We start from the raw sequence: 13116 nt of genomic DNA on the forward strand, positions 1-13116 counted from the left end.
CTAGTTCCTTCCTAGTCGTTAATTCCTGTAATTGTTGTTTAATCAATCTCACTGACACTGCAGCCTGCGATCAGGGCAAGTGTCAGTTTGGTTAAAGCTGGAAAACCAGTGGGAGAAGCTGCTCAAATCCAGGCCACATCAGGGAGAGAGCTGGGACCTAAGTGCACAGAGGCATTTCACAGGAACAAACATAAATGAATGCTTGAGATACTCTCTTGGTGAAGTTTCATTTATAGAGAGAAAGAAAGAGTATTTAGAGAAGATGGTAATGAAATGATGGAGAGCCAGCAAAGCACTTGTTATCCTGAATCTCAAAAAACCCCAACAGAAATCTCGCCAAACTTAAAAGGAAAAAGGAGTTCTCCCAGCTGAACACAAGAAGAAGGAAAAAGGCTACATGAAATATTGAGCAAGGGGATATTTGCAGTTTGACTTTTATGGCATTCAGCAGAACTGGGCTTGGTGTATGCCCTCATCAGGTAAGCATGACTGCACAGTATCATCAGTGCCTCCATGAGGTGGCAACAAACCTCCACTGACAAGCTGCTCTGGTGAAAAAGTGTAACAGTATTCTGCAAAGTGCTCTGGCTAGGGGTGAGCTTGCAGAACAGAACAGCACTCTCTGGAGACAGAGGGTCACAAAACCTGGTGCCCCCTCTTTTCTGCCAAACTCACAGCTGCTGTCACCAGCAAAGCTGCCCCAATGGGGAATTAGAGCCCTGTTTGCTTTCCCCAGACAGGATATCCCACCAAGTGCACTTAGCACAGCTTATGGTAGGCCTGGATATTCAGATTTTAGTGTTTCCACTCATATGCTCTGGCACAACTTCGGTCAAAACAATCTTACTTACATATTCCAATAGCAAACTTGCCACACATCGAGTCATGAGCTCTGGCCAGTTTTAATCACAAATTCAATTAACCTTAGGTTCCTAAGAGGCACATCAATCTCCTCCTAATAAAAATGCAGACAGTGTTACTGTCAGAGGGATCCTTTTCTCCTGTAGCATGCCGTATGTCCCTAGAGGCAGTCACTGATATCTACAAGTACCTCTCTGGTGATGCCATGAGGGTTTCAGCAAGCTCCAGAGCAGCCCCAGCTGTGAGGTTGTGAATTCACACCTCAGCCCAGGTTAATCTGAAAGTGCAAGACACACTGAACAGTAGGCACTTTAAGATTACCCCACAAATATATCAATCAACTCCACTTTTCTTGGCCTCTAAGAAACAAGCATGTAATTTTTCCCAGGGCTTTGTGAGGATCACAGCCCTGCAGTAATTTAGGATTCCTTCGCTCTGCATAAATTTGACTCTGTAATAGATAAGAACATTTGCTCCACTTGCTGCAAGCTAGCAGAAATCAGTTTATGATGTTCAACAAAATGATGTTCATAGGCTGGTGGCTTTTACTCACCCTGAACACAAGGGCAGTCACAGTAACCCTGCCTGTTGTTTAAATGCTTATGTTTAAAAGGTCCTGTAAAGTTGAAACAGCAGCTCTGTACTAAATAGATCTACTAGTCAAAGTTGGTCCTGCTTTGGGCAGGCTACTGGAACACTTGACCAGAGCTTCCTTCCAAGCTATATTATTATATGAAAATCAAATCAGAGATGCCTCCATTACAAGGAGATACAGGAAGATTCAGTTTCTATCCTACATCTGGTTCTGGGCCAAGTGATACATACACAGAAAGATGGACTTTCCTGGACTTTCTGAATTACTTCTGTTTTTTTGTCAGATCCATTATTTTTAGAGGACACCAGCAACTGAGTAAGAGAATTTCCTCAGAAGCTACCAGGAAAATGGATGGTCCTCTGCAACCCTTCAGAATCCCCAAGAACTGCCATCAGCAGCAATTTACGGTTTGTGTCCAAGACAGCATTTATTTTGCTTGCTGCAATCCACAGTAAACAGCCACCAGAAAAAAAAAAAAAAAAAAAAAGAGGAAGATGTTTGCATATGTTGGAGGTTCCTGTAGTATTGCAAACAGCAGGGCTTTACTCTGGATAGAGATGAAGGGTGCATTTGCCATGTGCCAGCAGCCAGCTTAGGAGAACACGCTCCCAGCATCAGAGGTTTGTCTTGACTAACTCCTAACTGATGAGGGAAAGGGCAAGAGGATGTTACCATTGCCATGCCATCTGCTGCACTTGTTACTCCTTCCTCCCTGTCATCCACTGCCTTGGGTAAACAGGCACTTGAAATTAAACCAGCAAGTGCTGCAGTGTATATATTGTCCTCAGGCAACATGAAAATGGACTCAGGTGTGGTATTCAAACAACAGAAACAATAGCCAGATCTACAAGAAGAGAGAGGAGTCAGCCCAAGCTGCCCTCCCAATGCCATACCCACCTACCCAGCAGGGGAATAGATCTGCTTTGCAAAGCACTCCATCTGTGAGTGATAGCAAAGAACACCATCTGAAAAACAAAAAGAGCGCTGTCTACAGCGTCCTGGAAGTCAAGTGTGGTTCCTGTGTGTGATCTCAGTGTCAGGTGATGTTCTAGCATAGAATATTGAGCACACCTTAGTCTAAAAGGTGCTAACAAACAAAATCAAGGCTTTTTGAGGACTCCCATTGCCACTTGAACTGTCAGACTCTATATAATACTACTGGTTATAAGCACTTTTCAAGAGTAAAATCAGAAGGTCAGTAAGACTGGTATAGCCTGCAGAGACCCTTTGATACACCCTTCCCATGAGGGGTCACAAACATCCCCTTTCCACAAAGCCATAACCTCCATGTCTTTCAAGGCTGTACACAATGGCCCAGACCACACTCATACTGAGACTGAACCATAGCAAATACAAGTTTAGGCAAGAATAATCTGCTCTTTGGTGTTAGCATCACGAGTAATGCCTATTTAAATCCAGACATGAAACTTATGCTCATGGCAGTAGGAAGAAGAGCTCATCATAGACTTTTTGCTTTCCAAAACTGTTTTTCCCCAGCTTCACTCTCATGCAGATCACAAAGATCCAAATCTATGCAGATTTTTGCACTTTGCATACTTTACTTCAAGATATATGTCTGCATACCTATACCTCTTCAATGTATCACTGCTTCTTTTTGAAGTGATGACTCCAGCCTCAACCCTGGTCTAGTATTTTATCTCATCCAGCAGTGAACAACTCTAACAGCTGGAATCCTTACAGAAAAATGAAATCCTTTTCTGAACTTTATGAACATAAATGTCAGAACAGCTGCTGTCCACGTGAAGACTGAAATGACCAAAAATGGTGCAACCAGATAGGACAAGATAGGTCAATCTTGCATTTACCTGTACTTCATGCTTTTTATTCCCATAACGAGGGACAACTGAAATCCTAGACACCCAGGCCAACAAACCAGGTAATCCCACGCTGCCTTACTCTTGCAGGAAATGCCTTCCTGATAATAACCACTTCCAAAGCTCCCCACAGAAGCAGCACTGGTCTGACGGGCCTCACCGTGCAGCAATGCCCCGTTCTGGTGACTCGCCACACGTACGAGGCCTCAGTGACCGACGTTTTGCAGATTTCTGCCAACCCCAGAAACGCTGTCCCATGGCCACACGCTGTCCCTCCCTGCTGCAGCTGCTGGCTGCTCTGCCGAGGCGCAGGGCCAGCAGAGGGAGTGCAAGCGCACGCCTCAGCTCTGCCTCCAGTCGCCCGGCTCGCCCTTCTCCTCGCACAGGACAGCTGGCACTGCCAACCCACAGCCAGCACCGACAGCTGCTTCAAATGAAGCCCAGAAAGAAAGCAAAAAAAAAGCACCTCTTTTAGTATCTGTCAGATGAGTAGGGACAAAAAGAAAAAAAACCCAAACAGAATCAAATGTTACCTCGGGGGCAATGCAAAGCATTTTGCAAATACTTGAACATAACAGAAAAGAATGAGTAAAAAAAATGGAGTGAGACCTGTCAGTGCTTGTAAGAGTGGATAAATAGGATCATCTTTAACATTTATTCTCATTCCAGAAAATAGCAATCCTCCATATACACATTCTTGTCTTTTTTTTAGACCCTTTCTTTGAATCTGATGTCAAAGATACTAATTACAATAAATACTGAAAGAGTACAAGCATACCATTTGCAAAATGATGGTGACATTTTGGTTTGGCATTCCAACACACAAAACAGTAAGGAGTATTTGATGGCCTCTCTCTGGAGGACAGAGTCCCAAAAGGGAGCACAGAAGAGAACTGGACTCACCTCATCCAGTTTGCTTTGGTTTCATCTGTCCCATCAATGGATTTGTAGCGGTTGTTCTTATCAACGATCTGTGCAACAAGAGAATGGATGCAGCACATCAACCAGCTTGTCCAGGCAGGAGAAGGTCTACGAATCTCAAATCACTGCTTCAGTTCTAGCCTTGAGTCATGGTGTGAAACTCTATACTGTGAATCTCCACTATCCCAGTACTACAGGCTGCCGACCTGAAGTGCATAGAGGCTACTCTGAACTGACTGAGAGCCATTTTTCTATGTACAAATATCTGTAACTATGGATGCAGCTGACAAAAACATTAACAATCCTGGGGTAAAAAAATACTAACTTCCCTTTTGGGACAGGGCTGAGACACACATTTATTTTACAGACAGAAAATTGTGAGGAGCATTTCACATCAGCAGGTCTCAATTTTTTCCCATTAATAACTCAAGTCCTACATTGCAAGTCTCATAATTAACATGAGTTGATCCAGTGATCTCTCTATCTCATATACTAATCAAGTTGTGTAGTATGAGGGGAAAAGAGTTTTGGTGCTCGAATCTGCATGTAGATCAGTTCCTGATGGACTGGATCTTTTTTCTGGCTTCTTGGACACCTCCTCTGCTCAGGCAGGCTGGGAGGGAGTGCTAGGGGCTCATGAGAGAACTCTGCAATCTCTAGATCATCTATCTATACCCTTAAGCTACTAATATTTATGGCAGGCTGATGCTGATGTAGTGCCCATGTGGCCAGCAAAAGACCTTCAGAGAAGGGAGAAGATGGCTAAGGTTTGGCTCCACAAGCCCGTGACTCCCCCAGCTCTGAACTGCATGGCTGAGGAGTCACTTAGTTGGGGAAACTTGTCACTCACCAGCCACGAGAAGAATCCTGCAGACCTGTCCTGGCTAGAGATCTGCCCCTCATAGGGCCCAAAGATGTGACCTTTGGGGATCACCTCGTTCATACAGCGCACGTCGTTCTCCCCACTGGGTTCTTTAACCACCTCCATTCCAGGCGGGATGGTCAGCGCTGCCCGGTCCGGAATGCCAACGGGCACTGGCGTGTCAGACACAAACACCGGGGGGCCATGGTTTGGACACTCATCCACAAAGTACTCCTGGCAGGACTCACAGACTGCAGAGGTGAAGGAAACAGGGGTTAGGAATGGCAGACATGATGCACAGCATTCAGGACAGCTCCCTGTCCTCTCCCTGGCCCAGCTGAGCCCCCTCCCCAGACTGCAGCCTACACACACACAGATGCTCCCTTGTTCTGCCATACCTCTCAACATGGGCTCTGCCCCAACCCACACCTCCCCTACCAACACCTGCACCTGCCTGAGCCCTGGTGCCCTGCATGCATTTGCCACTGATGGCTGAACACACGTGGAAAGGCCCATCACCACCTGCAGAGACAGATGCTGAGGGCTCCCTGCACATCCCTGCTTAGCAGCAAGTCCTCCAGCCAAAAGGTTTGATTCCCCACAAATCAGAGGGCAGCTAAAACAAGCATCCCTGAAAACAAATGCCCTCATCATGTAGCCTTCATTCTGTGCTTGGGAGAGAGACAGCATCCCAGGCACCTGTCGTGTCTCCAGACAGAGACGCAGGTCTGCCAGTTGATAATCTGTAGGTATGCCAACATAAATGGCACCAGTTTTCTTTCCAAAATAGGAGGGAAACAGTTGTCATCTGCCCAATGCTCCCTTTGCAGTTTCTGAATTCAAGTCATTGTGTTTTCCAGACTCTCAGAGTTTTCCAATGTCCATTTTCATGTGTCCAGCTTTCATGTTTCCTCCTACCTCCCTACTTCTGCCTAGCCCCTTCAGGGACAAGCTGCTTCTATGCAACAATTTCCCTACCAACCATGCCAGTCTTTTCAGATAGGAATGCAAATTTGTCCTTGGCTTTTTTTCTCCCCCTGCTTCCTACCCCTAACTGACAGGGAAGACCAAAGTCTACACAAGCAGCAGTGGTTCTTTTCCCTCACTCATAAGACACTTACACCAGAAATCCACTTGCTGAAAGCTCTTGGTCATGATTACATCCCGTTTCCCTTTCAGTTTCTTGGGTTCCATCTCCATGGACTGTGGGTCAGGCCTTCCAGAGCTGAGGAGGGAACAACATATGATGTTAACCTAGCAAGATGTTGGGACTGCAAACAGAAAGAAGCTGAAGCAATGGGGCCTGACCAACTCCTTCAGTCCCACCACTGTAGCAGAGAAATAACTAAACTTGCCACCCACCCTGCCAAAAGCTGCTGTATCAGATCCTTAAGGCTAAAGCCCACAGCAGGAAATGGCTTCAGCTACAGCAGGTGTACATGAGTAGGCAACCATCCCTGTCAAACACCCAAAGGCAGACCTCATAAGGAAGAGCTTTAATAACTTCAAGCAGCTCAAGTATATTCCTCAAAACCACCTTTAAGCTGGGAGGAAGGTGGAGAGAAGGGGTTAGAGCACATCAGACCAAAGCTAGGCCACATACCAAGGCTGTCCATACTCCTGGTCCCGGTGTGGAGAGCAGGCCTCTGTTTTTATCGTCACCATTTCCCCTAAGGAAGCCTGGGTCTGGATCAAACAGTCCTTCAAGTTCTCACTCATGTTCTGAAAAAGAATGAAGGAAGGGAGCAGAAATATGAGCAGCTGAGAAATGACAACCTTGCTCCCCCAGGAACCACAGCCTTCTGCCCCAGGCCAGGATGCAGCCAGTAGATCAGGCTCCCTCCTGGCACCAAGAGTTGCCATCACACACCAGAGCACCCACACGTGCATGTGGAAACCTCTTCCTGCACTGGGGAGGGAAGAGCAGTTCACCTGCAGGTCAGGTGAAGAGTGTGAGCCATGGAGAATCTGAAGTATGCTTCACAGAGCCCATGAAAAACACACATGGGATTTCCAATGCACATGGAATTTATGAGTGATGGGTGTGATACATTATGGGAACATGGAGCACCACTACCTCAGAGCAAGTCTTTGGGGGCAGAAGGACAAGAAAGAGGAATACAGATTGGGGCATTGAACAGGATCTGCCTACAGACCTTACATATGCCAGTCTCCATCTGGGAACAGAATACAGTGTACTACACACCTGCAGACAGAGCTTTCTATGTGCTCTGGACACCTCTGAGGAACAGAGCAACAGGTAAGTGCCTACAGCACCCTTTAGGACTCCACAAATCATGCTTGTGATGTTCCTTTACAGCAGCCAGAGCTGAGCTGCCACCACCACCCTTCTGGCATGCAAGGCTGCCATAGTAAAAATGCCTCTCCCTCTGCTCAACACAAGAGCCAGGAGACACTTCACAAAATCATCAATCACTTAATGATGTTTAAGGACAGCAAGCTCCAAAACAATAACACTTCCCCCCCCCTCCCATTGTGGTGTGGTGCTGAAGAGAAAATATACATATGCCAAGTGATAATAATTTGGAATGGATTTAATTTAGATTTTTGGAAGGGCCACTAAGCATAAGAGCATCTCAGCTTGAGAAAAGGAACAAATTAGCGTGCTGCTCATCTCTTCATTTGCATTCATCTTAAGACTTCCTCTAAGGCATACAAACAGTCTGCTCTCAGGTACCACTCCAGATTGGACAGATTTCACAGCTGCTCCCCAAAAATCCCCTGTGACGGCCCCTTCCACGTCCACTGCCCAATGACATGCTCTGTTATGCTGCATACTTGCAGTGCTGACAGAGGGCCTCCACAGCAGAACACTTCTGTCAGGGACTCTGGTGGAAGAGCACATCCCCATCATGGCTTGGTTCAGGGCATTTCTAAATTCATGTTCACAAACCCCTGGAGACAGGAATTTTTCTTATTCCACACATGCTTGTATGGGCCTGAACACCATAGAAATCTGGTCTGCATTTCTGCCCTATTTACCACAAGAAGGAATGCCATTCCCAACCTCTCTGGCTCTACTTTGTGCCAGGGGACAAATGATTTATTTTTCCAATCAAACTTCTCACATGCCAATGTGCAGCCTGAAAGACATTTATCAAGCCTTTATCAAGGAGGAGTGTTACTTAATACTCATACAGTGGTCTGAAAGCAAAGCCCCAGCATAAGTACAACTAGACACAGGAAAACACATGCACTTTTAAGCCTTTACAGGATGTCCAAAACAAGACAGATTTTCTTTCAGAATTGCCACAGCCATTCAGAAGGAAAGCGATAGTAACGCCAAAGTAGGGCTCATTATTTTGGCAGGCTGAGTCCCTTGTCTGCGCTCTCTGGAGCAAGAGGAAAGCTCTGCATTCCTGTACCTATTCACCAGCCAGTGCTGCAATCAGGGCCTACCTGGCCTTCTCAGAGAAGAAAAAGTCTTTTCTGCAAAGTCTGCAGTAAAGCAGCTGAAGAGGAAGAAAGCTTGGGGAGTGGGAAAACGTTAAAGACAAGAAGAGATAGGTGCTGCCTCAGAGCTGCTTAGCTGTGGGGCCGGCACTGTCACAGGAAAGGTGGATGCTGCCTGTGGGGCAGATGCTCTCAGTCAGAACAACCACCTGTGTTGGAAGCCTGGCAGACAGGACACATGAAGTTAAAACACCCATATCCCCCAATCATTCAGTAGGAAGAGATGCATATATTTGTTTCTGAAGATAAAATGACTTTTCCTTTCCCACTCTTGCCCCATGGAGTCTTAGAGAGTGAGAGAAACCCTATGATGATACAGTCTGACCTCCTGCCAAGGAAGGTCACCGTGCTTCCTTCAGCTCTGGTTAAACTACTGCATAGCTCCAAATAAAGGGGAAAAAAGAAGAAAAAAACACTGTGTTTACTTCACACATGAAGCTCTGTGTTTTACTGTATAGCACATTATGCAGCCTGCCCCTCTCCTGGTCCTCCCTGGACTCCCTCCTACTTATCAGCAACATTCCTGCGCAGCACACTGGCAGGAGCAGCACCTTGCACTGAGATAACGCCCTCCCTGCCCCTGCTCAGGATTGCCGTGCTCGTGTCCAAGTGCTGCATTTACTTTCTGGTCACCGTGCCCAGCTGGGGTTCTGTTTTCAGCTGGGGCTCTGTTTTCAGTGAACCACCATGCTGCTGTAAGAGCCCTTGCTCCTGCAGGAGCTCCCAGGCCACCATGCATCCTGCCAGCCCTCCCACATGCTCTGAGAGTAGGTGACTGCTTCACACAACTCCTTGTTGTCCCACCCAGCACACACGCACCACCCAAGTTCACCACTAACTCACCTCTTTTCACTACTTGTAACTTGCTCAGATTTTATGTTGCCCACAAACACCATCCAAATTAACTTTGTGCTTTTTTTTTTCCCAGGACACCAACAATCTTAGAACCAAGAGAATCATTTAGGCTGCAAATGACCTTTAAGATCATCATGTCCAACATAAATCTAGCTCTGCCAAGTCCACTACTAAATCATAGAATCATTTAGGCTGAAAACGACCTTTAAAATCATAAAGTCCAACCATAAACTTAGCACTGCCAAGTCCACCACTAAACCATATCCCTAAGTGCCATAGCTACATGTCTTTTAAATAAGTCCCAGAGTTGGGGACTCAACTACTTCTCTGGGCAATTTATTTTAACGCTTGATAACTCTTTTGTAATTTCCAATCTAAACTTACCCTGGTGCAACCTGGAGGCATTTCCTCTCATCCTATCACTTGTTTATAGGGAGAAGAGACCGATTTCTGCCTCTTGATTAGCATTGAACCAAAAATCCAAAAATTCCCAGCTGAGACTACTACACTACCAGGAATGGGGCTCCTTTTGTTGTCACACTGTGACCCTTTATTTAGTCAGGTTTCCTTTCATGTATTGAATCACAGAATGGCTTGGGTTGAAAGGGACCCTAAAGATCATCTAGTTCCAATACCACTGCAGAGAGAGCTTCCATTAGACCAAGCTGCTCAAAGTATCATCCAATTTGGCCTTGAACATTTCCAGGGATGGGCCAGCCACAGCTTCTCTGTGTTCCAGTGCCACAACACCCTGACAGTAAATAACTTTTTTCTAATATCTAATCTAAATCTACCCTCTTTCAGTTTAAAGCCATTCCATTTCCCCTTGTACTACTGCCAGAAGCCCAGTCAGTCTGTCCCTAGCTTTCTTAAAAGTTCCCTTCAAGTACTGAAAGGCAGCAATCAGGTCTCCCTGGAGCCTTCTCTTCTCCAGGCTGAACAATCCCAAGTCTCTAAGCCTGTCTTCACAGGAGGGGTGCTCCAGCCCTCTGATCATCTTCATGGCCCTCCCTCCTCTGGCCTCACTCCAGTGCGTGTGTGACACAATGAATCATCCCACCTATTTATTCCCGTGACTTGTTGCACAATTTCAGTGCATTAAACATGCCAGACTTACCAACAGTTTTACCTTTAGTAAAATTATACCAACACCAGAAAATCATATTAGGTTAGAAAAGAACTATTAAAAAAAAAACCCTGTACAGACTGACTATTACAATTAATGCCCCTTAACTCATGACCAATCTGATCCATATCAGCTGTTATTTTACTGGAAGTGAACATCAGACTGCAGTTAGCCTAGTTTAATTTGCCCAGTTAAACTTAACATTGATCTACTTGCTTAAGAGTAACAGACAACATTTTTTTTAAGTCTAACTCATTATACATGCTTTCATTTATTTTTTAAATTATTTTAAAATTAGCATTTATGGCTCAGAGAGCACTGCTCAGCCAGCCCTTTTAAAATCCCTGGACGCAAGTAAGCCAGAATAGCAAACTTTAAAATATACTGCTCTAATAGCTGCTATTTGCTAATTTCCCAAGCCACTGCTACAACACAGAGCATTACACTGCTGCTGTAACTGGTAACACCTTCTAGCTTTTCTTCCAGGAGAAAAAATATTACATTTCTCCAGTTCCAGACCTCAGCAGATGACTGTGCTTTTAGGACTCTTAGCTTCTGATGTATTCAATGTGGTGTTTAATTTTTCTCAATTTCACTGCTCATTAGTTTATCTTTATTGTCATTTCTCCACCCCCTTTAGCTTTCTACAGCTGTAAGACTCTAGTTCACATTCTGCAGTTTTCACTCCCTCCACTCCATTGTTTTGGGGTTTTCTTGGCATTTTTTATAACTGTGTTTGTTCTAGCACCTGTATGTGAAGAGCCTCTGAAGATTTCAGATGATGTGGAGAAGCGCCATGTAAGCGCAAGAACAGCAGGCTCCTTGGTTACTGCTGAGGGTATTCCCAGGGCGTACTTGGCCTCACCTGTGCATGTCCCTGTGCCTACCAGGACATTTAGCCTTCCCAACGTTCAGTGGGCACACAGCCTACAGCAACATCCTAGCAGCATGTCAGTAAGGCCAATCAATCCCTGGTCAGAGAGATGCTGTGATCACCCAGGTGCTGTCTACACACAACATCAAGTGCTTTGGATAGCAAAGGCAGTTGTGCACAGTGGTCCTTGGCAAATTCAGGACACTAGTGTGACTGCTACAAATCCCAAGAGGCATCCCTGGATCACCCCCGGGTTCACAGGCAGTGCCACATAACCCCTCCTGTTTTCTTTACAAAGCAGGCATATTTCTGGATGACACACATTAAGATCTCCAGTGGCTCTGCCATATTGCTCAAAATCAGGGAAGTAGAAAACACAAGAACATCTGAGCTATTAATCTCCAATGCAGGACAAAACCTCCAAATGGGGTTAAGCATGAACAAACCTGTGAATTCCTGTCCTCAAGTATGCTGCCTTTATCACTGCACTCTTGTAGTTATTAGTTAACAGTCACAGGCTCTTATCTGCATGGATCAGCCTCCAAAACAGAGCTTTAATTTTACATTTTACTGGCAGGTTTCCCAGACTGGGACATTCTTTCATGTGAAACAGCCATATAGGAATCCATCCCCTCCTCAGCACACAGCTCCTTCACTCAGCTTCTCACTGCTGACCTTCTGGAGGTCATCTCCTCTTCTTTTAAGGCAGATCTTGCATAACTAGTACCACATTTTAAAGGCCCATGGTGAAAAATGGACACGAGTTCGTATGCTTTTTCTACAGTCACATATTATTACCAGAAATAGTAATCCAGAACAGTCAGCTACTGACAGGCTGAGAACAGGGAATAAAGCACAGCATTCAAGGCTCTGAGCTGCCCCCCATACAGCCACGGAAGACCCAGGCTGCCCGTTCTCCTGGAGGTGAATGCCCTTACCAAGGTCCTCAGCCATGCCAACCACTTCAAGTCACTTTATGAAGTACCAGCTGGCCATGCAGTTCATGCTTATGGCCAGCACAAACTCTGAAAGATCAAAGATCCCACAAAGTAAGAGGGAGAACCAGCTTGCTCAGAGGATGACCACTGTCCACAGACAGATACAAGCCAATGCTCCACTGGGAAAATTGGTTTTGCCTAGATGGTTGCCACAGCACTTTCCCCACAAAAGTACAACATTTTTGTGGGTGAGGCTGTCCTCCACCCGGGGGTGCAGGGGAGCAGTGTCCTGGCACAGCAAAGGTTGGTGGCAGCAGGGCAAGACCCCATGACCTGTCCGCCAGCCTGCTGCAAGGCCAGGGCTCTTCTCTGATAGCCACAGAGCAAGGCTGAATGCAGCCAGCACATCTGACAACAAGCTGAAGCAGTCACAAATTCAAACTTAATTAGTGAAAATTATAGGTCACCCATGATGTAGGATTTGAGCAGCCATGGGCTGTGACCAGGACTTGTTTAACTTATTATCAATTACTCCATACACTCAGAAGCCATAAATTTACCAGAAGTATGAAATATTTTGTTTGAGTTTCAAATTCTGAAAACACTTGAAGAAGGTCAGGACTACAACAAAGATACCTGGAAACGCCACCAGTTTTTCTGCAGCTTTCTGAAGAAGCTTGGAGAGTAAGCTTCAAAACAACAAAACCTAAACCTGTTATACAGCAGGGAAGGTTGAGAATTTCCACTGGTTTTAACTTGCCCAAGACCAGCAACT

The 13116-nt window shown here is 45.7% G+C and overlaps 1 protein-coding gene across 5 annotated transcripts in view; it reads right to left on the reverse strand.

The window, feature by feature from the left end:
- Positions 1-13116, reverse strand: part of PRDM11 (PR/SET domain 11) — a 49051-nt gene that overhangs the window by 24083 nt on the left and 11852 nt on the right. For all 5 annotated transcript variants that reach the window (XM_071427560.1, XM_071427561.1, XM_071427562.1 and 2 more), the window contains exons 2-5: positions 6678-6796; positions 6196-6299; positions 5063-5325; positions 4195-4262 (exon numbers count right to left, since the gene is read on the reverse strand). In XM_071427560.1, coding sequence (XP_071283661.1) covers positions 4195-4262; positions 5063-5325; positions 6196-6299; positions 6678-6793 — 551 coding nt within the window. In that variant the 5' untranslated portion in view covers positions 6794-6796. The remainder of the gene's footprint in view (positions 1-4194; positions 4263-5062; positions 5326-6195; positions 6300-6677; positions 6797-13116) is intronic.

This window comes from Agelaius tricolor, unplaced genomic scaffold (assembly GCF_023055355.1).
Source record: "Agelaius tricolor isolate 1412-34295 unplaced genomic scaffold, bAgeTri1.0.p SCAF_5, whole genome shotgun sequence".
Classification (NCBI taxonomy): Eukaryota; Metazoa; Chordata; class Aves; order Passeriformes; family Icteridae; genus Agelaius; species Agelaius tricolor.